Source organism: Condylura cristata, unplaced genomic scaffold (assembly GCF_000260355.1).
Source record: "Condylura cristata isolate star-nosed mole 26May11 unplaced genomic scaffold, ConCri1.0 scaffold00040, whole genome shotgun sequence".
NCBI classification, from domain to species: domain Eukaryota; kingdom Metazoa; phylum Chordata; class Mammalia; order Eulipotyphla; family Talpidae; genus Condylura; species Condylura cristata.
Window position 1 is genome coordinate 4,578,109 of NW_004567141.1, and position 27,638 is coordinate 4,605,746.

Genomic DNA, 27,638 nt, shown 5'->3' on the forward strand with positions numbered 1-27,638 from the left:
TACACTGCTGAGGGGAGCAGCGGGCGGGTCAGCAGAGGTCTGCCACGCCATGTGGTCACCTCCAGGGCAGGCGGGAATCGAACTCATGCGGAGGTGGCTTTAGCTTCTCAGTGCAGTGCTTTAACCCGCTGCGCCACCAGGGAGGGCCCAGAGAAAGAACTTTAAACAAATAATGGAAGATTTGTGACAAGAGCAGTTTTGAGCAGTCATGACCTCACCATTGTTAAAAACTCTAAACATGCCTGAAGAAAGATGAGTTGGAAATGTGCTTCTAGGAGAGAAAATATGAACTAAGTGCAAGAGAAAAATTGGAGGAGAATATCAGGAAGAGAAAATATTTGCAAAGTTTCAGAAACCAGGCAGAACAAAGTGAGTGAGGAAGTTAGGAAGTGGGAAGAGGCAGTAAGTGAGGAACAGGGAGGCCAAACTCCCTGCCCATGTATCAATCTGAGCAATCAGTAAGGACTCACTAGGGTGCCCCCCAAGCCCAGGTGCCCTCCTGCCATTTATCTATGTGATGGGAGAACAATCATGGACTAGGAGGGTGCCCCCCAACTAAGCTGTTCAAAACACCAGCACAAAAGCACAGTAGCGATGGGCCAAAACCGGCTCCAGAAGGCAGGCCAGGTAACTAAGGTGGGAAGATTCAGTGGCCTCAGTAGCCTAGGAGACCCTGTGGCAACAACATATCAGCAACAAGAGACAGTGGCCAAACCCCCACTCCTTTGCCACTATAACTGTAGAAGCAAGTACTCTTGCTCCCTCAGTGGCTACCCACTCAGGACCCCTTTCTGCTCAGAGAGTTTTCCTGTCCTTCCTCTAAGCTATCAATAAACATCTTGCTTTTCTATAACTTTGGTCTCAAACTTGAATTTTTTCCTCTGCAAAGGGAATTACTGAGAAAAAGCCTACCTGGTATCCTCAGACTCTGGGCCTGCTCCAAAACCCCAATTCTAAATTATTTCAACATGATCTATGTCTTGGCTTTCCAGAGAGGGATTCTCAGAAGGATTGTTGAAACTAGATGCAAACTTTGCAGGGCCTTGTGTAAGGAGTTTAAAGGCAATCCTATAGAAGACCGGGAAGTTTGAAGGACTTATTTAGCAAGTGATGCAGTTGCATTCAGACTTTAGCTAATTCTGATAGTGTGAAAAAAAGAATTAGTCTAGGGCCTACCTGGTGGCACAGGGGTTAAAGTGCAGCACTATGAAGCTATGGGTAGCCACTGCAGCATGAGTTTGATGCCCTGCCAGGGAGCTGACCCACATGGTACAACAGACCTCTCCTGTCTTGCCCACTGCTCCCCTCAGCAGTGTATTTCAGTCAATCTGCCTGTTCTACTCCCCACTCTGTTTCTGGTGAATCCTCTCAACTTCCCTTCCTCCTGTATCCCTAGCTGACACCCAGCTTTTGTACGCATAAATAAATAAAATAAACCTAAAAAAAAAGATTCATTTATTTATATATACAGATCTGGGGTACAAGCCATAGATGCAGGGGGGTGAGAGGATTCACCAGAGTCAGAGTGGGAAGCAGAACAGGTAGATAGACTAAGTACACTGCTGAGGAGAGCAGTGGGCGGGTCAGGAGATGTCTGCTGCGCCATTTGGATCACTTGGGGGAGGAGGGATGTCGAACTCGCACAGAAGCGGGCCGCCAGCTTGCAGCACGTCCTAACCCACTGAGCCACGAGGGAGGGCCAAAATAAACCTTTTTAAAACAATGTAAAAAAAAAAGTCTGAGTGAATTTAGAGATTTCTGAAATAATTTAAGTGAAAAACGCTGAAGGATTTAAATGGGACAATGGAACAGGAAATGGAGATGAAGGAAAGAACTTGAGCTATTCAGCACTTAACACAGAGTTAAGTGCTATAAATAACGCATATAGATACTTGTGTAAGAAATATCTTACCTATAGCACTGTAATTTACCTATTCTGGATGATCAGGTGGCTTTATAGCTAGAACTTCTATGTTAATCTTTGCATCCGTATCGTCCATTCAACAAGAGAGTCATACTTGGTGAAGGTTGGCACAATAAGTTCTAAATTAAGCATTAGGGGGGCACTATGGAGAAGATCAGAAGAAAGATGCTAGGAGAGTACTGAAAGTGGAATGCATGCAGTCCATTAGCGAGAGCGGGGAAGAAGGATCTCAGAAGCTATTGCCCATTTCTTCCATTAGTTCCCAGTCCCTCATCCTCCCTAGTCCCAGGAGCTACAGCCCAATTAGGGTTTTCCAGCGCGCGCAAGCGGCTTCCCCGCCCCCTCCCCACTCCGCCGGTCCCTTCAGGAGGGATAAAGACCCTTCAACACTAGGTTACGCCCTCTCCGCCTGTTCCACCATCTCTGGGGAAAACCGCTGCCTTTGCTAGCCACGCCCATGTCTGTGTCCCTCCGGGATACCGGCTCTGTTGGCCCCACCTCCTCCCGGGTTGGCGCCTGGGCAGTCCCGCCCCCGCCTGCGATGCCCAGCCTTCGCGCGGCCCTCGCCAGGGGGCGCAGCGCAACCCGCCTGCCGCCCGCGGGAGAGTCTGTCGCACACACCCCCTCCGCCCCGCGCGCCGGCAGTTCCCCGCCGACTACGCCTCCGCTGCCAGCCCGCGGGGCTGCGCCGGCTCCCACTCCGGGAGGGGCCGGGGGTCCCGAATGGCCGCGGCGGGGTTTAGGAAGCCAAAAGTGTAACCGACGGGCGTCATGGAGACGGAGCAGAGGCCGACGACAGGGACCAGCGACGGGGCAAACCCTGGTCTGGAGGCGGCACCTCCCGCTGCCCAGGCTGCTGCGACCACGGCCTCGGGTCCGAACCCCGGGTCCAGTTCTGGGCCCGAGCCCAAGAGGAGGCAGCTTGGGACACTGCTCCAGCCCACGGTCAACAAGTTCTCCCTTCGCGTGTTTGGCAGCCACAAAGCAGTGGAAATAGAACAGGAGCGAGTCAAGTCGGCGGGGGCCTGGATCATCCACCCCTACAGCGACTTCCGGTACTGGGGGCCTGGCAGGGAGGGTGGGGGACACAAATCCCACCCCCACGGGCCGCGACACGGGGGCCAGGTCCACCCCACCCTCCCGGGTCACTTCATTTCTGGCCCAGGGGACCCCGGGTGGGCCGAGTCGCTTCCCTCACCCAGCTTGGGAATTCTTGGGCGAGGGCTATCCCTGTCGGAGATCCTTGGTGACTTCTCAGGCTGGGCAGTCAGAGGGGAGCAAGCATACACTAGAGACCTGGATTTCCCGTTTCAGGAATCCCGCACCCCCCACCTGGAGCACAGTAGTTAGGGACCTTGCTTTCTTCAATTCTGCTTGCTGGGAGTATGGGAAATTATGTCATATTCCGAAGCTCGGGTCAGCCTGAGAGTGAAACCGAGCTCCTCTGTCTCCCACCCAGCCCCCCACTCCCAGCATCTTGAGGAAAGCCTACCAGGAAATAGAGGGCTGCTGGGAGGGAGGGGGCTAGCTAGGGTGTCCTAAGAGCGGTCTGGTCGCTATCCCTGGTGCTGAAAAAGGAATGAGGCAGAGCGTTGTCTGAACTCGGAGCAAAACAGGGGCATGGCCACCGCCCAGGTGACTATCAGAGAGAAGGGACAGAGGTGGGGGTGGGGCCATTTCATAGTCCCCATCAGGCTGTACCTCTACATCAAGGTCGCTAGGGGAGGAGAGCAGCCCTGTCCTTGGGGGAAATGAAGGACAGCTTTTGGATGAGGCAAAGATGCGTGCAATGCACCTTGCCTGGGAAGCAAAATGAGCAGAAAGGATTAGGTGTGAGTCAGGAACCTAGAAACACAATTGGAGACCTAGACATCATCTTGCATCCACATACATACATCCTCCCTAAATGTTCCTCTTTCTCACAATGTTTTCTCTACTCACCTCTTCTTTACTGTCTTATTTCTAACACACCAGTGCACCTTATGTAGTCTCCTGTGGATCTCCCTTCCTGCCCCCACTTCACCCCGAGATGTATCTCCAGAAGCCGTGTAGCCCCCTTAGAAGGCCTCCATCCTCTCTACTGTATCACCCGCTAGGCTTGTGACTGCCTGTGAGTCAGGCTGTGAAGATGCTCTATGGGTAGGCAAACCCTCTCTTCCTCTCTTCTCCCAGCTCACAGTACCAAATTTTCTCCAGTGACCCAAGAAGGGGAGGAAGAGGGAATCAATGATTTATTTTTTGATTGAAAACATAAAGTCTGAAGGTATTCCTGGATGCCCGGATTTGGGGACCAGTCCCCAAGTCAATCTTTCAGGGACCCAAAGAAATGATTTTACAGTTAGAGTAATAAGAGGCTGTGTTGATGCTGCCATGATGCATATCTTGGAATTAAAACCACCAAAGAAAATTGGGACCCTCATATTAGCCACAGATTTTTCTCTATGCTTTACCTACCTCCTTTCTGATCTCTTCTTTCAATAACTGCTACCACAGCAGTGTGGCTCTCTCCTACCCATGCCCTTGCTTGGGCTCAGCCAGAGTCCCAGGGGGCACAGGGAGGCTAGGGAAGGAAAGGAGTACAGCACTTCAAGTCTTGCTGCTTCAGGATCTCCTAGGGAGCTGCTCTATATGTGCAACCCTGTTTGAGCTACCATGGAGGGGAGAAAGGACACCATTGAAAAGCTCAGTTCAGATGACAGGCAGGAGAAATCATCCTTAGCCTGGTCTAGAGGTAAAAAGCAGAGAAATAGGAACCATGAGTCCAAATGTGTTGGGGACGAGGAATGGGGTGGAAGGCTGTGGAGGTTGTGAAGCCCTAGACTAGGAATGGGCAGAAAGCTGGAGAAAGGAGAAATTTTGGGATAAAGGGTGGGTGAGTCATAACACCAATGAATACTTTATAACATTGTTCTATCTATTGTCTTTTTCTTTTTTTAACAATTCTGTGAGATTAGCATAGGGCACTTTATCTTTTTTTTTAAGGTTTATTTATTTATGCATACAGAACTGGGGTACAGGCCAGAGGTGGGGGATGGTGAGAGGATTCACCAGAGTGGGGAGCAGAACAGGCAGATTGACTGCAATACACTGCTGAGGGGAGCAGTGGGTGAGTCAGGAGAGGTCTGCCACGTCAAGTGGTTAGGCTCCCTGGTTGGGGACCAAACTCATACTGCAGTGACTTTGGAGAACTTTTAGTGTGGTGCTTTAACCCATTGTGCCACCAGGGAGAGCCCACTTTATCCTTTTTTAAAAATCGTTAACAATAGATAATATATATGTATATTAAGGACATTATATTATCATGTGCTAAGGATATATACACACACACCTGTAGTAAGGATATATAGTATTGTATATAATCATAGGCACACACATATGTGTTGATACATGCATATGGTAATTATAAGGCCGGCTGTCTAGGTGCTAAAGGAAGACTCCATTGCCTGAAGGGCAGAAGCCCCTTTCTGTTCACATTCCATTCCCAAACCTATTATTCTAACTTTCATAGTACTTTTTTTTTTCTACTTTCCTTTACAGTTATACTACTTTCTATGAATTTCTAAATAAGGCAATGCCAGTTTAGTTTTACCTGTTTTTGGACTTTATATAAGTAGAATAAACCAGTATGCTTCTTTTGCTCAATATTAATTTTGTTAGATTCATCTATTGTGTGGAATTTGACTGCAGTCGGGTGATTTCACAGTTGTATTGTTTTTCCAGGCATGAATAAATATATCACAGTATGTTTATCTACATTGTTCTGTGTATGGACGTTTGTGTTGTCCCAGATTTAAAACTGCTATCTATTCCTGTATGTTGTCCTTGAGTGTGTGTATACTTAGAAATAGAATCATTGGTTTGCATGGAATGGATATGTTTAATTTTACCAGTGAGCCAAATTATTTTCCCAAATGGTGGTCCAGTTGACACTGCCACCATCTATGTACGTAGTCACTCTGTTGTTCCGTATCCCTGCCCACTCTTGACACTCCGGTATCAGACTATCTGTGTTTAGTCTAGTGTCTGGTGAAAATCACGGTCTTACTCCTCATCCCACTCCACCTTAGGTTTTACTGGGACCTGATCATGCTCCTGCTGATGGTGGGGAACCTTATTGTGCTGCCTGTGGGCATCACCTTCTTCAAGGAGGAGAACTCCCCACCTTGGATTGTCTTCAACGTCCTCTCTGACACTTTCTTCCTGCTGGATCTGGTGCTTAACTTCCGCACGGGCATCGTGGTAGAAGAGGGTGCTGAGATCCTGCTGGCACCGAGGGCCATCCGCACACGCTACCTGCGGACCTGGTTCCTGGTTGACCTTATCTCCTCTATCCCTGTGGATTACATCTTCCTGGTGGTGGAGCTGGAGCCACGGCTGGACGCAGAAGTCTACAAAACAGCTCGGGCTCTGCGCATTGTGCGCTTCACCAAGATCCTCAGCCTGCTGCGGCTGCTCCGCCTCTCCCGCCTCATCCGCTACATACACCAGTGGGAGGAGGTGGGGCGGGGAGGTGGACAGGGAGGCTTGCAGACTCCTCAGGGACTGCACTGTGGGTGGGCTCTGGTGACTTTATGGGGCCGGGCAGATGGGTTGGGCTTGCAAGGGTGGGATGTCTCCAAAGTTGGAGGGGAAGGAGTAAGGAGAGAATGAAATTTAGGGCTGGGATCTGGAGTGAGGAGGGGGCTGAAGAGGGGGTGCACAGCTGCTGGCAAACACTTGAGGGTTATTTAGAGTAGGAGGAAGATACAGGACAGGAGCTAGGAATTGCAGGCTGGAGTTTCAACTTCAGAGTAAAAAGTTTAGCGTTTCCGAGTGTAGGCTCCGCAAGCTCGCTGCCTATGGTCAGATCCTAGTCTTAATATTTACTATAGGAGACTTTATTTCTTCTATAAGATGAGAATGTTAAATAGGAGAACATTATATTTATGTATAATAAGAGTATAAAAATTAAAGGAATTACAATAATATGGGTAAAGCACTTAGAAAAGTGCCTGATGTGTAGGAAATTCTCAGTAAGTTACTGCTACTACTACTGCTACTGCTACTAAAGAGAAAGAAGAGGACTTCCAGCATTAAGCCTTATACACATGCCCTGGGGGTTTTTACACTATGAAATAACAGCCTGCTTGTGGGTTTCTGCTGTGGCACTGATACTGGGCACATGGTTTGTATCAGTTTTCCTACTGATAAGAAGAGAATAGTAACACAACCTACTTTGCATTAGCTTTGTGTGTTGTAAAATTCCTTACAAATGAATAATACCCACATTTTTTTTAAGTTCACGGGGACTGGGGCTAGAGAGTTCAAAGAGAATTTGCAAGGCTGGGAATGGAAGAGGACCAGCAGGGAGGGGTTCCTGTCCACAGCAGCCCCTCCTCGGACTCCTCAGATCTTTCACATGACCTATGACCTGGCCAGCGCTGTGGTTCGCATCTTCAACCTCATCGGCATGATGCTGCTGCTGTGCCATTGGGACGGCTGCCTGCAGTTCCTGGTGCCCATGCTGCAGGACTTCCCGGACGACTGCTGGGTCTCCATCAACCGCATGGTGGTGAGAACTCCCCACGACTCTGTCTCTCCTGGGCCTTCCTGCAGGCGCTTCTGCCCGAGTAGCAGGGATGACCATAATGGGCAGAGGTGGAACATGAGGGAGAGACAGATGGCCAAGGGGTGATGCAGGAGGAGGTGGGCGGGGGAAGAAGAAGGCAAAGAGACTGAAGAAATACCTGTGATAGAGAGGGTAGGCAGAGAAGGAAACCTAGTCAGAAACCTGAGGCCGACACAGAAGCTGTAAGAGACCTTAGACACAAACTTAAGTGTCTCCTGGGAGGCAGACCTGAGGTGGAGGGGTCAGGCAGAACTGAGAGAGAGAGAGAAAGGGGGCTAGAAGAGAAGGAGGCGCTAAGGGGCATATGCCCAGCTCTGCAACACACTCTGCCCCCCCACCCCACAGAACCACTCGTGGGGCCGCCAGTACTCCCACGCCCTGTTCAAGGCCATGAGCCACATGCTGTGCATTGGCTATGGGCAGCAGGCGCCTGTAGGCATGCCGGACGTCTGGCTCACCATGCTCAGCATGATCGTGGGCGCCACGTGCTACGCCATGTTCATCGGCCACGCCACGGCCCTCATCCAGTCCCTGGACTCTTCCCGACGTCAGTACCAGGAGAAGGTCAGCGGAGGCAGGAGGGAGGGTGGGCCTGTGGCTGTTGTTATGTGTCCTCTCTGGATCCACCATAGCTTGTATGTCCCGCGGCTGTGTATCTCCATCTGTGGGCACGGTTCACCCCTCTGGGTTTGGCTGTTGTCTATGATCTTCCTCCATATACATCTCCCCCACACGCTGTTCTGACCCCACATCTGTTTCCCATCCTCTTGCCCGCTGACCGTGGGGGCTGGCCCTCCAGTACAAGCAAGTGGAGCAGTACATGTCCTTCCACAAGCTGCCAGCTGACACCCGGCAGCGCATCCACGAGTACTATGAGCACCGCTACCAGGGCAAGATGTTCGACGAGGAGAGCATCCTGGGCGAGCTGAGCGAGCCGCTGCGGGAGGTGAGTGCGCGGGGCCCCGGAGGGGCCCTCGAGGACTTTCTGGGTGTCCGAGGAGGCAGTTGTTTGCAGGCACGCCTGTAGGGAGTGAGGCTTGAGAAGGCCCCACAGGGAGCAATGCCTTCAGAGGACTTTTAGGAGCTAGGGTCTTTCTTTTTTAAAGATTTTATTTCTTTTTGCATAGGAGAACTGGGATATAGGCCAGAGGTGAGGCGGGGTGAGGGCATTCAGCAGGGACATAGTGGCAGATCTACTGAAGTACACTGCTGAGGGGAGCAGTGGACGAATAGGCGAGGTCTGCTGTGCCCTGTGGGTCAGCTTCCTGGCTGGGGATCAGGCCATCACAGTAGTAGTGCTGAGACTGAACCCCTAGGCCATCAAGGAGGCCCCGGGGGTTTCCCCTGAAGGTCTTGGGGGTGAAATGTAATACATAGATAGGCGCTGCCAGGACTGTTTGTCCGGGCTCTTGGGAGAGGGCTGAAGGCAGGGCTCAGGCATGGTCCAGGCCCACTGCAGGGTCACCATGCTCTGGCAGGTCATGACACCAGGGCTGGGGGGACGGATGTGCTCAAGGAGGGTACCTTGGGCAGGAGGCAGAGCACAATGCCTGACAGGTCCTTCCCCTGCCCAGGAGATCATCAACTTTACCTGTCGGGGCCTTGTGGCCCACATGCCGCTGTTCGCCCATGCTGACCCCAGCTTTGTCACTGCTGTGCTCACTAAGCTACGCTTTGAGGTCTTCCAGCCGGGGGACCTCGTGGTGCGTGAGGGCTCAGTGGGCAGGAAGATGTACTTCATCCAGCACGGGCTGCTCAGTGTGCTGGCCCGTGGTGCCCGGGACACCCGCCTCACTGATGGATCCTACTTTGGAGGTCAGTGGGTCTCAGGGAGGGTGGTGAGCTGGAGCAGAGGACAGAGGGCAACTGGCATCAGAGACCCTGCCTGGCTATGCTGCAGAACCGAGCTCCAGACTCTCCCCAAGAGTCTGTGATCAGAATCTCAGGCTTGGGGCCCGGAACTTTGTATTTCCAAAAGCTCCTTTATACATTCTATTGCACAGCCAGTTTGGAAATTACTTTACTTTAACCAGCACAACTGGGAGAACCTGTGAAAGGAGAAAGCTAGGACTAAGCAGTGCTGCCTCAGGGCTGAGGCTTGCAGGTCCCTGGTGGAGTGACTTAGGGGATCAGTCTGCCAGCTGCTACCCAAAGTGACCTGAAGCCCAGATAACGCCCAGCCCCCAGCCCCCCCCACCCCCCAGCATCCTCCTGGTGTCATCCTCTGCCCTATGGCACTGCTTTCCTTCGGTTTTGTCCCTGGTGTTCATTCTAAGGGGTAGAAGGGAGGGTGCTCCATGCTCTCCCCTTTGGGTCGCACTGTAGAGGTGGGGTGGCAATTAGAGTGAAGAAATGGTGGGAGCCAGCCAGGCCTGCCCGTGTGCGCTTTTATTTAAAGAGAGTAAGGACAGTGCGCAGTAACTCAGTAATTACGTGGGGCCAGAGAGAGCCAGCGACTGGAGTCCATGGAGTCCCTAGGTGGGTGGGTGAGCACTGCGCTTCCCACCTTGGGCGAAGCCTGGGAAGGCTGGGCCAGCTGCTGCAGGCCCTAAAGAGGGAGACCGGGCCAGCGGTTCTGAAGGTTTTCTCCACCTCCGGCAGAAATCTGCCTGCTGACGCGGGGCCGGCGCACTGCCAGCGTGCGGGCTGACACCTACTGCCGCCTCTACTCGCTCAGCGTGGACCATTTCAACGCAGTGCTCGAGGAGTTCCCCATGATGCGCCGGGCCTTCGAGACGGTGGCCATGGACCGGCTGCGCCGCATCGGTGAGGCCTGGCTACCTTGTCTGTTCCAGTCTAGGCCGCACCCTCACCCCATCTCCACAGCAAGGAGCCCCCGTGCTCCCCGGGTCGGGATTCTCCTGCCCCAGGGTCATGCCACAGCCCACCCCAGTCCCGGCAAATGCCCCAAACAGGCCTTTTACACAGACTCACTCTGTTCATCATTCGGTAGCTCCTGCCACTGGAGCTACAGCCCAAGTGACCATGCCTCGGGTCTTCCTTCCCCTGAGGACCAACCCTGTCCTTTAGCACCTGACAGTCCACACGCTCACCCCCTTCCTCCCAAGCCCCGTCCCCACAACCCATCCCTTCTCTCACCCCCCCCCCACTGCTACCCCTGGGCTCCATCTTGTTCCCTCACATTCTTTGACATTCAGCCTTCGTCTTGACTTTCTTCCTTTTCCTGAATGCCTCTTCCACAACTCTCAGGCAAGAAGAATTCCATGCTTCAGCGGAAGCGTTCCGAGCCGAGTCCAGGCAGCAGCGGGGGCATCATGGAGCAGCACTTAGTACAGCACGACAGGGACATGGCCCGGGGCATTCGGGGCCTGGCCCCTGGCACCGGAGCTCGACTCAGTGGGAAGCCAGTGCTCTGGGAGCCCCTGGTGCACGCGCCCCTGCAGGCCGCTGCGGTGACCTCCAACGTGGCCATTGCCCTGACTCACCAGCGGGGCTCTCTGCCTCTCTCCCCCGACTCTCCAGCCACCCTCCTTGCTCGCCCTGCTCGGCGCTCAGCAGGTTCCCCCGCCTCCCCGCTGGTACCTGTCCGAGCTGGCCCTCTGCTGGCCCGGGGGCCATGGGCGTCCACATCCCGCCTGCCTGCCCCACCTGCCCGAACCCTCCATGCCAGCCTCTCCAGGGCCGGGCGCTCCCAGGTGTCCCTGCTCGGGCCCCCACCAGGAGGAGGCCCACGGCGGCTAGGACCTCGGGGCCGCCCGCTCTCAGCCTCCCAGCCTTCTCTGCCTCAGCGGGCAGCAGGCGATGGCTCTCCTGGACGGAAGGGCTCAGGAAGTGAACGCGTGCCCCCCTCAGGGCTCCTGGCCAAGGCTCCAGGGACAGTCCAGCCCCCCCGGCCACCCATGCCTGAACCAACCACCCCCCGGGGGCCCCAGCTCTCTGCCAACATGTGAGACACCTGAGAAGCTCGGTGGGGCAGCTGCCTCTTTGGGAAGGCTGAGGGGACCTGAAACACTGCCCTTTGGGAATACCTCCCCTTACTGCCAGGATGTCTCTGTCCTCAGCTCAGGCACCCCAGTCTGCTCTGACAGCCTTCTAATCCATTCACCAATTCATCAAGTGGACTGAGCGCTTCCCAGTTCAAGGCACTGTGCCAGCCACTGTACATTTCCACTGCCAAGTAGAAACGACTCCAAACAGGGGTATTCCCCCAGCCATGGGCCTGCCAGGTGCAGGCCCAGCCCACGACCCCACATTACTAAGCACAAGTACCTGCCACTGCCACCACTGCCAAGTAATCAGATGTGTTTCCCGGCCCACGCCCCTGTGTGTTCTGCCCGGCCGGCCGGCCTGTCTTCTCGTCTCCCTAGCACAGCTGGCCATTGCCCACGGCTCGTGTCCCCACTGCTGTCCGCAAAGGTCTTGGGTCCCTGGTGTGGGCGTCCACCCTCACTGCATGTGTAGACCTTCCCTGTCTGTGCTTTGGGGTTGGGGATGGACCGCTAGGCCCCTGTATTCTCTGTATCTGTGGTAGAACTGTCTTTTTGTCAACTGGGAGCCACCTCCTCCCTGTGCCCAGAGGTGTCCCTCTTGAAGCTAAGGGATGGTTGGCACTAATTAGTCAGTGTGCCAGCCTAGATCCTCCCAGGTGGGGGGCAAGTGACTGAATCTTTAATGACATTTTTTTTCTTTCCTTCTTATTTATTCAATCATCTAATAATCGTATTTATTCATTTGCTAATTTTATGCATTATCAATTTATTTCATTCACTCATTTGTTTACCCTCCCTCTCCTCCTGGTAGGGAGGCAGAAAGGGGCCGGCCCCTCATGCCAGTTCCTGTGGGCCTTGCGCCACTCTGTCAGCAGCAATACTCCAAGCCGCTCCCTGTCCAGGTGGGGGCAGGGCGCGCCACCGCCTCGGGGTGCGACTGTTCTCACTTTAAGGGTTTTCCTACTGTGTTTGCTGTTGGTGCAGGAATAAGGGAGGTGGGAGCTGAGGTACCCAGGCCTCAGAGCAGGCGAGCCAGCACCTCTGCCTTCTCAGGGACAAGAGAAATCCCGTAGCTCGCACCCCTGGCCCCACAACTACTCTACAGCATCAAAGAATGTGGGACCAGAACCTTACTTCTCCTGGGTGGGGGAGTTCTGGGGTCTGGATGAGTGGGAAAAGTTTTATAACTGCTTCCAAATAGCTGAGTTTAAAAAGAAAATAGAGACACTCGTTTTTGACTCCTTTCTGTGTGGGAACAAAGTGGGCAGGCAGGCAGGGCTTCTGAATACAGGAGACAAGGGTGCCACTGGCCCAGCAAGTCACAGATGAGGGGGACTGCCCTCAAAACTGTGGCTCTCAGCATCCCTCCGCATGCAGCTACCCCAAGTCTCCCCCCCAAAGGGTGGTGCTTTGATCCCTGTTAGTCACAGCCAAGGTTAGTGCTGCCCTAGAGTCGCCCCCCGGCGCTGTGGCTGCCGGGCTTACCAGGCGGACACTGACAGGAACGTGCACTTGTGCAATGAGAGGTTTTTAAAATAGTGGATTTTGTGGCAACTGGACACAGTTGCCCTGTTTCCCTCTCCCACCCCTAGATGTGGGAAGCCTGGAGGAAGAGAAGTAAGTAACCAGCTAAACTGGGATTAAAGGCTCAGAGCATTTTAGGGCCCAGCGGAGAGCAGGAAGAGCAGCTGGCGCTGCTGGGTGGCCCGACCTGCACTGGACACAGACTTGCCTCAGCCTGTTGGACGGGAGGGGAGGGGCGTCCGCAATGGGGCTAGACGGCAGGCGTGGCATTGGGTGGGAGGACGGAGTAGGAAGACAGGGCTGTACAGTCAGTCGGTCAGAGGGGTTGGGGTGGAGCGGTGGGGTCAAGGGTTGGCTAGGTCAGAGGCGAGGGCCTCTCAGGACACACTCAGCACCCGCATGATGTTGGTATAGCCAGAACCAGGTCGCCAGCCTGTCACCACAATCACCAGGTCCCCAACTCGGAGGAAGCCACGGAGTTTTCCTGGGGGGAGGGGAAGATAATCAGCCATAATCCAGGTCAGGGGTTTTCCTGGTGCCTACGGGTTAAATCGCAGCCCCTCACTGCGGCAGCCTGAGTTCAATCCCACTCGCCGGGAGGCAACCCACAGGGCGCAGCAGCCCTCTCCTGACCCGCCCGCCACTCCCCTCAGCAGTGTGTTTCAGTCTATCTGCCTGTTCTGCTCCCCACTCTGTGTCTGGTGAATGTGAATCCTCTCTCACACACATACCACCCCCCTTCCCTGCACCTCTGACCTATACCCCAGTTCGTCTACAAAAATAAATACTTTAGTAAAAAGGGACCTAAGTTAGCCATGTTCTGAGAACCAGCCACACCTTCTACCTCTTCAAGGCACCCTGGAGGGAATGAGGGGCCTCAAGCAAACTGCAGGGCACCCGGTGGCTCCACAGGGAACGGGCCCCCTCAGTGTATCAGAGCTGCAGCTGTGTCCACAGGGCGTGGGCTGTGGTGCTAAGGAGCAGTCTACATCTGACTGGAAGCAGCACCTTGTTAGCATATGCCAGTTGTGTCTCTAGGGGTCCCCCTTTCTCCACCCGCATCTCGCATCTCGCTCCTTGAGTCATACCTGCTCTAGCCACCTAGTGCAGGCACCATCAGGCTGACTCCCTAGGGGACGGCCCTGACCTCTCTCCCTCTGCCCTCCTCCCTTGCATGTCCCTAGGTCTTAGTGAACCTCACAGAGAAAATCTGGAGCCAGAGGAGGGAGGTGAGGTCCTCCATGGGAAGTAGAGTTGGGGTGGGGAGGGATGATAAGTCAGATGGCTCACCGCTGTCAATGCCGAATTGGACACGGCGATCCACATCATCTGCCCAGACGGCCTCTGGAGGGTCACAGTAGAGCAAGGGGAAGACTCCTCGGCATAGGTGTGCCTGGCGGGCAGCCTGGGCAGAGCGGGTGACCGCAATGACCGCTGCCCGAGGGCGGTAACGAGACAGAAGCTGGGCTGAGCTGGAGAAGGCAGAGAAGGTCAGACCAAAAACAGTGAGAAAGTACTAACTCAGGAAACAAAGTTAGTTTTGATTCCACCTGTCATCAACATGTTGTATGACCCTGGGCAAGTCATATTTACTGGGCCTCGTTTTCCTCACCTTAAAATGGGAGTTAGATTTCTTGTTCTTCTTGCCATACAAGGAATGTAAGAAATAATAAAGGACATGTCCAACGAGACAAGGAGGAACCTAAAACTCTTCTGAAGATACACTTACAAATGTCTCCTGTAAATTCTCACAACCCCACAAGGAAACAGAAGGGGGTCACAGAGCCTGGATGACGTGCTGAAGGCGTCATAGCTAAATTGCAAAACAGACTTGTACGCAGACCTGATTACTTCTGCCACACCTTGTCACTGAAAGGCTTTGTGGGCTAGAGGCAGAGGTCTTGCCTGTGAACCTTGGGCGCCTAAATGGTCTGGAATTCAATGGGCCCAGTGATGCCATCTGGAGCCCCCTGGCGTAGTACCTGAGGGGTTCCAAGATCCATCTCTCCTGGCATCAGTTCTCACTGTCCTCTCTCCTCTTGTCCCAGATTATAAATCTGCATCTCTGATGCTGACACAAATCCCATCTCCATGGGCCCCTGATCCAAAAGCCCTGCCTTGGTATTCCCAGAGCCCCTCACCGGCCTGTTTTGGTCAGCACAATGATAGCAGCAGCACAACACTTGAAGGCAGCCTCCACAGCGCCGATGGCAGTGACCTCGGTGGGGTCTCGGCTCAGGGGTGCTGCGCGGCGCAGCTCCTCAAACAGCTGGCGGTGGTACACTGCGGCTTCGGCCTCCCGGGCAATCTGGAGGCAGCAGGAGGTCAGGCGGGCAGAGGCACTGGGGTGTGGAAGGGATTGATTTTCCAGCCCACTGTCCTTCCAGGCTGAGCTCCTACCGCATGCTGCATCTTTACAGCCTCCACAGGAAAGTTGCCCTTGGCAGTCTCCCCGGACAGCATAATGCAATCTGCTCCGTCCAGCACAGCATTTGCCACATCACTTGTCTCTGCCCGAGTTGGCCGGGGCTTAGTGATCATGCTCTCCAGCATCTGGGGAACATCTGGACATTAGAGCCCTGGAGTCACATTCTGCCCGGGAACCCTGTACATATTACTTTTCTGACACCCTTGCTCCCAGAGTGCCCTCAATGTCAGGGTCAGGTCAAACTGTGATTCAGTTCCTTATCTAAAATATGAGATGGCAGCTCAGGGGTTAAAGTAAGCACTATCAAGCTATTGACAGCCCCTGCACCTTGAGTTTGAACCCTGGCCAGGGAGTTGACCCATGTGGTGCAGTCGAACTCTCCTGTCTCACCCGCTGCTCCCCTCAGCATTGAACTTCGTAGATCTGCCTGTTCTGCTCCCCACTCTGACTCTCACCCCTCCACCCCATCTCTAGCCTGAACCCAGTTCTGGTATGTATCAATAAATAAATCTTTTTAAAAGATGAAATTAGACACCGCAGCATCTTTTCCTAACTTCATTGTATGAGAATCTAACACTGGACAGTGCTCTAGAGTTAAGGTGAGGGTATTCACGCTCATTGTCCCAGAGCCCACAAAATGCCCCACCCTGAGAGCTCGATTCAGACCTGTGTGGCACACACAACGGGCTTGCCCGCCAAGTTGCAACGTCCGATCATCATCTTCTGAGCCAAGAAAACCTTCTCTGCAGGGATCTCGATGCCCAGGTCACCCCTTGCCACCATGATGCCGTCGCTCACCTCCAGGATTTCATCAAACCTGGGTGGGTGGGGTAATCAGGCCAGGGAGAGACATGCAGGAGAGGGACTCTGGGGGATGGCTAGGGACTGATGGGAACAAAGACCAAGTCTCACTTCTTCACGCCTTCGTGGTTCTCAATTTTGCTAATGACCTTGATGCCCTGTCCTTCTGGCCCCAGAGCAGCCCTGACGGCAGCCACGTCGCTGGCTTTTCGCACAAAGGAGGCGAAAACGATGTCCACTCCATGTTCCACCCCGAAGCGCAGGTCCCGGGCATCTTGCTCTGACAGCCCCGGCAGGTCCACCTGGGCACCTGGCAAGTTCACCCCCTTCCGGCTGCCCAGGACGCCTCCATTCTCCACCTCCGTCTGCAGCCCTTGGGGGCCTAAGGGTGCGACAGAGCCAGCCTTTTCAGGAAGGTCAGGGATGAGTTTGGCACAGGGAAACCCCCCTTAAAAACGCTAGGAACCAGAACCGAGTCCCATTTGCTTTAGGCTGTGGAAAGAACCCCCAGCCCTCCAGTTCAGCCCCACGCCAGGGTGAGCCTAGGAACCTGGGTGCTGGGGGCCCCTGGGACGGGTGGGTAAGGACTTAGGCCAGGGTAAGTGTGGTCTGTCTACTTGGAGCAGGCAGGAGCCAGCGGGAAGGGCGTGCCCAGAATTTGCCCAGGGCGGGGGTGGGGGCGCCTCCGCACCGATTTTCTTCACCGCTAGGGAGATGAGTCCGTCGTCAATGTAGATGTGGCCCCCCACCGGCACGACCCGGACAATATTGGGGTAGTCCACCCACACGGTGTTCGCGTCCCCACGAGTCCGGAACGCCGGGTCCACGGTCACTAGCACCTGGGAGCCCTTCACCAGCTCCACTTCGGTCTCGGGGCCCTAGGGGCGGAGCCAGGGGGCGTCTTAAGTTCCAGCCGCGGGATCAGTGCGGCGGGGGGGGGAGGGGTAGGGGGGGGGCGGTGGGGGGGAGGGACCCCCACCTGCTCCGCCCCCTGGGTGCGGGTTTCCTTCTTGCCCAACCGCCCACTTCTGGGTCCCCGGAGGGTATGACCGCGTCTCTCACCCCCTGCAGGATCCCAGTTCGTATCTCTGGTCCCTTGGTGTCCAGAGCGATGGCCACGGGTCGGTAGCTAAGCGGGGAAGTTGCGAAGCTCTCTACTGCCTCCCGGATGTTGGCGATGGACTCGGCGTGGTACTGGGGACGGAACCGAGCGGGGATTTCAGGGAAAGGTGGCAGGAACCCCGGGGCATCCTCTAACCCTGCTCGCCTCCCCGCAGCCTCATCCCGAACCTCGTGGGAGCCGTGGGAGAAATTGAGTCGCGCGATGTTCATTCCGGCCTTGATCATCTCCTTGAGACGCTCCACGGAGCGAGATGTCGGCCCTGGAACCAGAGATCCCGCTCGGACAAACGTTTCCAAATTCCAGAAAAGCATCAAGCCACAGAAGCTCTAATTTTTTTTTTAAAGATTTATTTAATAAGTAAATAAATCTTTAAAAAATTATTTGTTTATGCATACAGATCCGAGGTACAAGTCAAAGGTGCAAGGGCAGTGAGAGGATTCACCAGAGACATAGCGGGGAGCAGAGCAGACAGATCAACGAAGTACACTGCTGAGGGGAACAGCAGGCCGGTCAGGAGAGGTCTGCGGCCCATGTGGGTCCCTTCTGCCTCGGGGATAGAACTCCCACAGAAGCAGCTGGGTCCAGCAGGCAGAGCTGCCCCAACCCCCTGCTGTGACCTAATTTTTATTACTTGTTGCCAACTTGCTCACAAGTATGAAACTCTGTCCTCTCCAGTCAACACCTGCCTCTTCCCTGAGAAGACAACACCTTGGGGTTCTGGGAGAGAGTGTGCTCAGGCCAAGAGTTGTTGGCAGAGATTTGGTGCTGCAGTATGGGAGTAACCCAGGAGTATGATGGTGCCAGGTGAGAGCATTTGGGGCACCTGCTTTAGCGCTGTGGTCCCTGATGAGCTGGGCCCTGCCCTGTCCCTACTCTACTGATATGACAGCTTCAAACCTGGGAACCAATTGGCCAGCCTCTTCTGCCCATGTATAAGCCAGTTCTTCCAGGCCTCCCTGGTGGCATAAGGGGTTACTTCTCAGCGCTATGAAGCTATCTGCAGCCACTGCAACATGAGTTATATCCCCATCCGTAGCCAGGGAGCTGCCCCACATGGTGTGACAGAACTCTCCAGTCTATTTCAGTCAATTCACCTGTTCTGCTCCTCACTCTGTTTCTGGTGAGTCCTCTCAACAACCTACTCCCCATCCCTGTGACCTCTGGCCTGTCCCAGTTCTTCTATGTGTAAATAAATAAAATAATAAAAAAAAAACTGGCCCTCCCTGGTGGTGCAATGGGTTAGGACACAGCACTGCAACCGAGCTGCAGCCTCTTCAGTGAGAATTAGAGCCCCGCTGGGAGGTGATCCATGCAGCGTGGCAGACCTCCCTTGTTTAGCCCACTGTTCCCCCCAGCGGTATACTTCATCAGCTTGACTGTTCTGTTCCCCACTCTGTGTCTGGTGAAGCCTCTCACTGCCCCTGCACTTGCTAAAGGACGCACTTACCCACAGAGACTTAGCCATTCTCCAGTTCTCTGTTGTCCATGTTTTACTTTCTATTGGGTCATTCTCGTAGCAAATAAACGTGCTATCATTTCTTTTCATTGTAAAAAAATACTCTTAATCCCAGTTGTCCTCCAGTTACAGTCCTGTTTCTTTGCCCTCCTCTGCAGCAAAACTCACTTCAAAGGTAATCTTTATTTGTTGCTCCAATTCCCTTCCCTCTATTCTTCCTTATACCCATCATCGACTCCCTCTCTCCACAGCCTCTGTTCCTGTCAAAATCATCAAGGACCTCTGTGTTCCCTGGCAAATCTAATAGTCGGTTCTCAGTCCTCATCTTAGCTGGCCGCAGCACTGGACCCACGCCCCGCCCCACACACCTTCACTTGGCCTCTTTTGGCTCACTCCCATCTCCCTGGCTGCTCCTTTTCAGTCTCTTAATTTTTTAAGGATTTATTTATTTGTGTACACAAGAACTGGGGTATAAGACAGAGGTACAGGAGGTGAGAGGAGTCACCAGAGGCAGGGGGGAGCAGAACAGGCGATTGACTGAAACACACTGCTGAGGGGAGGAGCAGGTGGGTCAGGAGAGGTCTGCCACGCCCTGTGGGTCAGCGCCCTGGCCAGAGGTTGAACTCATGCTGCAATGGCTGCCAATAGCTTCATAGTGCTGCATTTTAACCTGTTGTGCCACTAGGGAGGGCCCTAGTCTCATGACTTTAAGTATCATTTATATGTCAACAATTCCCAACTTTGTATCTCCAATTCAGACCTCTCTCCTAAACTTACCTGATTGCTCACTCTCTCTTAGACGTGGGTGTCTCAGAGACATCTCAAACTCAACATGTCTGAAACTGAACTGATCTCCACCCCTCAGATCTTTCCGCCTGTTTCTGTTGATCCACTGACAATGCATCCTTATAGTCCTTCATGCCAAAAACCTTGGTGTCATCCCTGAGCCCTTTCTCACGCTTCCCTCAACTTCATATCCAACTCATTAGGAAATCTTGTTGATTCTACCTTTGAAATACATTCAGAATTTGATCTGTTTTCATTACCTCCATTGCTATCACCCGGTCTCAGTCAAATAAGCGTCTGCCTTTACCCCACCCCCACTTCCAATCTATTTAATACAGCAGCTAGCGTGGTTCTGTTAAAACATGAGTAAGAGGGTGTTACTTCCTCGCTCAGAACTGCAGCCATTCCCCATTTCACTTATTCTAAAAATAACCCACTAAACCTACATCATCTCCCTCCTCAAATTCCCTCCATTTCATTTCTGCAATACTTGTCCCTTGTCAATTTCTAGCCATTCTTTCCTTTGCATTGACTGTTCACTCTGCTTGGAGTGCTCTCCCCAGACAGCGGCATGTAGTTAAGCCACAAGTGACACCCACTCTCGCATCCCGGAGACCCCCCTATGTGCTTATTTCCCCCCTCTTCTCCCATATCTTATCACTTTCTAACACACTGAATAATTTATAATTTCAAAATAATATATTATGTCTATTACTTATAAACAAGCTAGGTGGTCAACTCCCCAAAGATAAGGATCTTGGTTTACTTCACTGATCTACTCTCAGGACTCAAAACCTTGTCGACCAAGTGCTCAAAAAATATATGTTGCATGAATGACTCTGTCAAACAATACGAGATTTCAAGGGACACCACAGATGGAGGCAGCACCTTAAGAGACTGAGAGGTCCTGTGACGTAGCAGTGGGGGAGGGGTACTTACCGATGGTGGCGATGATGCTGGTGCTGCGGGCAGCCACAGGCTCGGAGTCAATGTCCAGTAGGCAGAGGTGCTCCAGGAAGGTGTCTGCCATTGCGGCTGAGAGCTGCTGCCGCTGGAAGAAGGCAGTGCCTAGCTCCTGGGTCAGTTGGGCCACGCTGGCCCGCCTCAGGTACCCTGCTGGCCCTGCAGGAGAAGAGGGCTTCATGGGTACCTGTCTCTCCTCCCATCCTGCATGTCTGCACTCTCTGTTCCTGCCCTGGGCTTTCCAGCTTTGCTGAATCCTTTTTCGTGCCAGCATCATGTGTACACTTATTTTGTACGAGGCTCCAATGAAGCAGGTGCTGTTAAATGCTTTATCGTTAACCCCATTTTATAGATAAAGAAACAGGATCCAACAAAGAGGTAAAAAACTGCCCAAGGGGCCCTCCCTGGTGGCACAGCACTAAGAAGCTAAAAGCCACTTCAGCACGAGTTCGATCCCCCACCCTGGAGGTGACCACATGGCGCGGCAGACCTCTCCTGACCCACCCGCTGCTCCCCTCAGCAGTGTACTTTGCCAGTCGGCCTGTTCTGCTCCCCACTCTGTCTCTGGTGAACTCTCTCACCCTCCCTGCAACTCTGGCCTGTACCTCAGTTCTGTGTGCATAAATAAATAAATAAATCTTAAAAACAAAACCAAAAAAATTGCCCAAGAGTGTTCAGCTTCCAAGAGATGGGAGTCCCTCCTCCACCAATCCTGACTGGTGACTAACTCTAGGCTCAGATTCTTCACCACTGTCCCCCTGGCTGATCCTTCACAATCCCAGACTTCCTGCCCTTCAGCTGCTGATCTCTCTTGGTCTCAGCCCCCTTTGACGTCTGGTCTACTAGCTATCAGCGTGCACCCTCATCCAGTAGCCCAGAGGAGCCCCACTTTCAGTAGCACCATCCATACTGCCGTAGCCTGCTTGTCTTTGGGGCGTCCTCTACACTGTGAGGCTGTGAGCTGCAGGAGGCCTGGTGGGCTGAGGATCAGATCTGCATGCTGGTTAAAGTGTCACCAGTGTTTTCCCTGTTCCAGAGGCCAGAGTCCAGGAATCGCAGGCCAGCCAGGTCCTTTCTGCCCATCTAGAGGAGTCCTGAGGAGGGGCCCCGTGCAAGGTCCAGAACAACACAGGGGAGACGCCAGTGAGCACAGATCCTCCCAAGCCCTTCCAAGTCAGCAGCAGATAGCACCTTCCACCCCCACTGCTGAGTTCCACCCTCGTTTCCCTTCTTATCACTGGCGTCTGTTGCTCCTTCTTACCTCTTGGAGCCCAGATCAGGATGGACTTTGCTAAATCCCTTTGGGACTTAGAGATCCATGACCAGGGTTGCACGTCCTCCTGGACTGACATGCTTACAGAGTGTGGGGCTGGGCTGCCTGGACTGTGGGGTGAGAGGGAGAGGATGGCAAAACTGTTGGTCTTATCTAAGGGAGCCAGAGGAAAGAAGTGGGGCACACCCAGTAGGCCTCCCCTGTCCCCACAGTCCTTCCTCCAGACCCACTCTCTCTGCCCCTGTGTTCTGGCATTCCTCCTGTCTCACCCATTTTTCCTGACAAATTTCCAGCCCACTCACACGGTCTGGTCATCAGCTTGAATTGAGATTTTTCTGTCTCTGTGGTGTGGCCCCTTTCTTTTGTGAACTTTCCCTTTCCTAACTGAAGTTAGCCCTCCATGGGTCTAGGAAGCAGTAGACTCAGACTAGGGACCACAGCCTGAAGAAAGGGGACCAAACATTTTGATATTGTGGTATAATTCTCTGGAAGAGCTTACACAACATCAGTTACATCACAATACAACCATTTGCTCGTTGACCTTTTCAGAATGTATTGAGCACCAACTCTCTGCCAGGTCCCAAGGAGGCAAGAAGACAAAATTGACAGGGCTTTGGTCTTCTTGTGGAATTTACAGAATAGGGGAGAGAGACTCTAAGCAAATATCCAACAAGTAAGTGCATAACTGCAAACGTTGTAAGTACATCAAGGAATCATCCATCAGGCACTGCAACAGAGAAGCCAGCGGGAAGAGAGGGGACTGTATGATAGATGAGGTGGTGAGGAAAGACCTCTCTATGGGCTCATACTTAAGCCAGAATTTGAAGAACGAAAAGTGATAATTTGGGGCAAGGAGTCTTCTAGGGGGTGTGTATGGAAATAACATATGGCAAGGCTCTGAGGAAGGAAAATGCCTGATGCTTAGAAGTAGTAAACCTACGTTTAGATCATGCATGCCTGGAGTGGGGGTTCATGGTCCTCAGTGAAACTGGAGCCTGGAGAAATGCCTTGGAAGTGACGTAACCCAACTGGCTGAGTCCTGGGGAACAGATACTAGGTGCAGGGAATCAGTGGGAGTTCTAGGAGTTATCCAGGTGGGGAGTGATGACGGGTGGAGAGAAGGGTTAATAATAATAATTTCTTTATTATTTATTTATTTGTGCATACAAGAACTGGAAAACTGACAGAGGTGTGGGGATGAGAAGGTTCATCATAGACAGAGTGGGGAGCAGAACAGGTGCTCTGCTGAAATACACTGCTGAGGGGAGCAGCAGGTGAAATAGGAGAGGTCTGTTGTGCCTTATGGAGATCAAACCCATGTCATAGCAGCTGGCAACAGCTTGGCCATCCTGAGACTTTTAACCCCTGTGCAACCAGAGAAACCCCTGAGACAGATTTTGAGAAGATCCTACAGGGTGGGAACATAGAGAGGGGGCGGGAGAGAGAGACTTCCATGAACTGAAGGAGGTTGCTTGGTGCTGAGATGCCTGGCTCGGGTGCGTTGGTAGATGGTAGTGCCACAGGCTGACACTAGGGAAGACGCAGGTTGGAAGTAGAAAAAAAGTCAAGGTTTTATTTTAGACACGCTGAGTTTGAGATACTAATTAATCATTAGAGCACTTACTGAGTGCTGGAACAGCATTCAAGGCCTTCTCCTTTTATCGTCCGGATAGCCCAGAGATAGGGTAGGGTTGATGGCCTCTTTCCAGATTAAGGAACTGAGGCTAGCAGGGTGCATTGGATCTCTCCTGTTGCCACTCCAAATCCTTTCTCTATTATATTATTTTGCATAGAGGAGCTGAAGTACAGGTTAGAGGTACAGGATGTAAAAGGATTCACCAGAGAAAGAGAGGGGAGCAGAACAGGTGGATCTACTGAAATACACTGCTGAGGTGAGCAGCAGGCAAAATAGGAGAGGTCTGCTGCTCTATGTGGGTCAGTTCCCTGGTAAGGCTTGAACTCAGGCTGTTGAGGTAATAGTGCTGAGACTTAACCCTTAGGCACCAGGGAGCCCCCATATCCTTTCTCTATCCTGTCTATTCTGCTGTGGCGCCAAGAGGCTGAGGACCTTGCTCTGTGGCTTCCAGGGGGTTAGCTAATGGAGAACTGTTGATAGGAGAAGACAAAGGAGAGTGAAGCTGGACGTGGAATTGTCCCCCCATCCCGTATCGCTTCAGATTTTAGAATTTCTTCTCTCTGTGCCCTGAGCCCCTAAGGGTGCTATCTAAGCCCTGTTACCAGATCTGTCTGGCCCTGGCCCTGTGGTTTAAGAACACCCCGCTGACTAAAAGTTCTGTCAGTGAAGTTGGGACTCAGGCCCACTCTCAACCCCAGAGTGGTTCCAGAGCTGAGCGCTTAACCTCTCCTCAGGACGGTTTTAGTGTGAAGGAAGGGAAGAAACTCAGCTGTGGAGTTGGAAAAGAAAGAGGTTAAATAGTGGGGGACTCTCACGGGGAATGAGTATGGATGGGGGCATAAGCTTTGAATATAGAAAATGGAACAAAGAAAGATGGATAAAATTGGCAACCCGCAGGACATAGCAGGCCTCAGGGTCTGGGCTGAAGGCTTTGGGTTCAGAGGCGGGGGGAGACGGGACATGGATCTTTCAGGTGGGCCTTGCAGTTCGGAACTGATTCTGGGAAGAGAGGACAAGAATTCCAGAGAGCCACGTTCCAACTGGTTAACAGGCGGTGGAAGTTGCCCCCAAGCAGACCTGTCCAACTGAGGAACAGAAACTGCCACCTAAAATTAGGTCGTAAAGAAAAAGCAGCCCAGTCTCCCGGGGAGCACAGGAGAGCATGGGAGAACAGTCAGCATGTCGTCAAGTGGTCAGGCAGCCCTGAGCAGGAGGCCTGTGAGTGAGGAAGGGAGCGAAGGTCAAGGGGGCAAGGGCCCAAATCAGCTTTTTCTGATTGACATGAGGCCCTCCTCCACCTCCATAAGCACACACACACACACACACACACACACACACACACACACTCAGTACCTAGTCAGCAGCTCTGTGACATCAGACACACAGACAGACCCCAGTGTGGACAGCACTCCCTCCACTCTGCCCTGCCCTGCCCACGCTGACCTCTGAAGGTCGAGATCTGGAGCTCAGAGCCCTGCCTGAACTGGGGGCCCAGGCACGCAGTTAGTTTGCACACTGCCTAGGGTGATGGCACTGTCAGGACATGGAGGGGCATCAGGAGAGACAGCATTGTGGGTGAGGGAAAATGTTGAGGTGGCTTTACAGAGGAGGTAACAGCAGAGCTGAATGGAGTCCAGGAGGAGACTGCCCAGCTGAGGGACACACACACACCTGCAGCTATGTACACACAAGCCCACATCTCCTCACCCCACCCTCACAGACACCCTGACCCAAATACACTGAGCAACATTCATACCACAAACACATTCATACGCTTAGACCTCAAACCCTCCCCCATCCTCACAAACACTAACATGCACACCCTTGTTCACACACACACACACACACACACACACACACACACACACACACACCATGGAAGTTCCTTTATTGTGCAAACAGAGAACACTGGCTCACTTGGGTGGGGGGAGGGCTCAGGCCAGGTTGAGCTGGGCTGGTGGATGGACGGAGCTGTCCCTACAGTGTGCCCCTGGGGCCAGGGCCATGCAGGGCAGAGAGAGTCTGACAGTCAGTTTTGTCATCTGCAAACCTAGATAATAAAGCTTGGGGAGGGCGCAGTGCGAAAAGGCTTTAAAAGCGCAGGAAACTCCACAGGGAGCAGGGAAATCTTACTGCTGTTGGTCACGTGCATATCTGGTGACTCGGACTTGAGTAATCAGAATATCAGGGTGGGGCCCTATGCTAGTGTTCCCAAAAGTTCCATAGAATTTACTCAAAATGTGTTTATATTTATTTGATACAAATTTGCACAAAGAGCAAAATTCAGAGTTATAGGGTATAGGGAAGAGTTTCTCCTTTCTCAGCTCCATCTTCCTCCCCAGCCATTCAATTTCCCCCTGTGCCTCTTACATCATCAGATTTCTGGATCATCTATATATTTTTTTCCAGAAATGTACTGTGCAGATACAAAGAATATATATAATCTTTCCCTTTTTGTGCAAATGGAAGCACAGCCCTGTGCATGCCATTTTGTATCCGTCCCCTTCCCAGAATAGATCTTAGTCTCCTTCCCTACAATGAGCAGCTCCCTCATTCAGCTCACTGCTTGCACAGGACTCCCTGGGGGCCACTCTTGGAGCCCCTCACTTGCAAGGGCCACTGGGAGGAGAATGACCAGTATGGAGCTAGAGGAAGAGGCTAGGTTAGACCCAGGTGGCTTTTTCCTTTTTAAAAAGATAGCCCTGGAGGTGCAATGGGTTGGGACTCAGCACTGTGAGCTGGCCGCAGCCTCTTCCGTTCGAGTTCGATCCCTGCCCCAGAGATCACCCACATGGCACAGCAGACCTCTCCTCGCCCTCTGCTCCCCTCAGCAGTGTACATAGTTGATCTGTCTGTTCACCTCCCCATTCTGTCTCTGGTGAAGCTTCTCACCACCCCTGCACCTGTGGCTTGCACCCCAGTTCTGTATGCATAAATAAATAAATCTTTAAAATAAATAAATAGCCAGAAAAGATTTTTTTGAAAAAGAAATTAAAGTGTGGCAAAATATATTTAAGACAAAGTTTACCATTTTAATGATGCAATTAGATGTACAATTTAGAGCCATTACCATTGCCTCTCCATCCAATCAAACAGAAGCTCTGTGCCCATTAAGCAGTGACTCTCCTGCTCTATTCTCCACTTTCTAGCCACTGGTAGCCTCTTTTCTACTTTGGCTCTATAAACATGTCTGTTCTAGGCACTTCATCTAAAAGGAGTTATACAGCATTTATTTATTTTTTTAAAGACTTATGTATTTGCGCTTACAGAACTGGGTACAGACCAGAGGTGCAGGGGCAAGGGGTGAGAGGCTTCACCAGACACAGACTGGGAAGCAGAACAGGCAGATCTACTGAAATACACTGCTGAGGGGAGCAGCTAGCAGGTCAGGAGAGGTCTGCTGCGCCATTTGGGTCACCTCCCTGGCTGGGGATGGAACTCACACTGAAGTGGCTGTGGCCAGCTCACAGTGATGCACTTAACCTGCTGAGCCACCAGGGAGGGCCAGAATTTATCTTTTTAGCTGACTGATTTCACTTACCATAATGTTTTCAAGGTTCATCCCTGTTGTATTCCTTCCTAAGGTGGAAGGATATTCCACCACCTGTAAATATCAACTTTCACTTACCCATTCTTCATCTACTGACTGGACTTGGGCCTGCCACCTGTCGGCTGTGGTGAGCAGGACTGTGAGCATGAGTGCACCGGCTCCTGCAGGCCCTGTGAAGTTCTGTCCCATTTCACACAGCTCCATGTTGCATGCGGGGGCGGGGGCGGGGGCGGGCAGAGTGTTCAACTCTGGCGAGAAGAGGAGCAAGTGAAAAGAGTCACGCATGGATGCCAGGAAAGCTCAGCTGCTGGCACTAGTGAGAGACAAGGGTTTAGGAAAGCCAGTCTTATTCAGAGAACTGGTAATTTGAGGTGACCGGGACTCAAATCCTCAAGAAAGCATCTCAGTTTTCTGGGCAATGTACTAGACTAGGTTTTCTTTCTCTCTTTTAAAAAATATACTTATTTATTTATTTACTTATGCATATAGAACTGGGGTACAGGCCAGAGGCTCAGGGGTAGTGAGAGGCTTCACCAGAGACAGAGCGGGGAGCAGAACAGGCAGATAGAGGAAGTACACTGCTGAGGGGAGCAGCGGGCGGGTCAGGAGAGGTCTG

General features: G+C 52.7%; 2 protein-coding genes across 2 annotated transcripts; one reads left to right on the plus strand and one right to left on the minus strand.

Annotated features, from left to right (window-relative positions):
* Positions 1 to 2,694: 2,694 nt before the first annotated feature.
* Positions 2,695 to 12,712, plus strand: HCN3 (hyperpolarization activated cyclic nucleotide gated potassium channel 3). The gene is made up of 8 exons (XM_004693816.2): positions 2,695 to 2,979; positions 5,992 to 6,421; positions 7,314 to 7,475; positions 7,878 to 8,096; positions 8,332 to 8,478; positions 9,107 to 9,347; positions 10,134 to 10,298; positions 10,743 to 12,712. The coding sequence occupies exons 1-8, from the start codon at positions 2,696 to 2,698 to the stop codon at positions 11,441 to 11,443; spliced, it is 2,349 nt and encodes a 782-aa protein (XP_004693873.1). The 5' UTR covers position 2,695; the 3' UTR covers positions 11,444 to 12,712.
* Positions 12,713 to 12,802: 90 nt separating this feature from the next.
* On the minus strand, positions 12,803 to 24,431 carry PKLR (pyruvate kinase, liver and RBC). Its single transcript, XM_004693817.2, has 12 exons — positions 24,428 to 24,431; positions 21,825 to 21,941; positions 20,540 to 20,722; positions 17,526 to 17,617; positions 17,298 to 17,429; positions 16,927 to 17,113; positions 16,347 to 16,617; positions 16,101 to 16,251; positions 15,407 to 15,559; positions 15,148 to 15,314; positions 14,297 to 14,478; positions 12,803 to 13,490 (listed from the first exon to the last, which is right to left on the minus strand). Exons 2-12 carry the CDS (start codon positions 21,913 to 21,915, stop codon positions 13,384 to 13,386), a joined length of 1,716 nt encoding a protein of 571 aa, XP_004693874.1. The 5' UTR covers positions 21,916 to 21,941; positions 24,428 to 24,431; the 3' UTR covers positions 12,803 to 13,383.
* Positions 24,432 to 27,638: the final 3,207 nt, after the last annotated feature.

Coding starts and splice junctions, on each gene's coding strand:
- HCN3 (XM_004693816.2), top strand. CDS start 2,696: ATGGAGACGGAGCAGAGGCCGACGACAGGGACCAGCGACGGGGCAAAC. Junction 7,476..7,877: donor TCTCCATCAACCGCATGGTG/GTGAGAACTCCC, acceptor CCCACCCCACAG/AACCACTCGTGGGGCCGCCA. Junction 9,348..10,133: donor TGATGGATCCTACTTTGGAG/GTCAGTGGGTCT, acceptor CACCTCCGGCAG/AAATCTGCCTGCTGACGCGG.
- PKLR (XM_004693817.2), bottom strand. CDS start 21,915: ATGTCAGTCCAGGAGGACGTGCAACCCTGGTCATGGATCTCTAAGTCC. Junction 17,430..17,525: donor TCTCCCACGGCTCCCACGAG/GTTCGGGATGAG, acceptor TTCCGTCCCCAG/TACCACGCCGAGTCCATCGC. Junction 16,618..16,926: donor CCTAGCGGTGAAGAAAATCG/GTGCGGAGGCGC, acceptor TCGCACCCTTAG/GCCCCCAAGGGCTGCAGACG.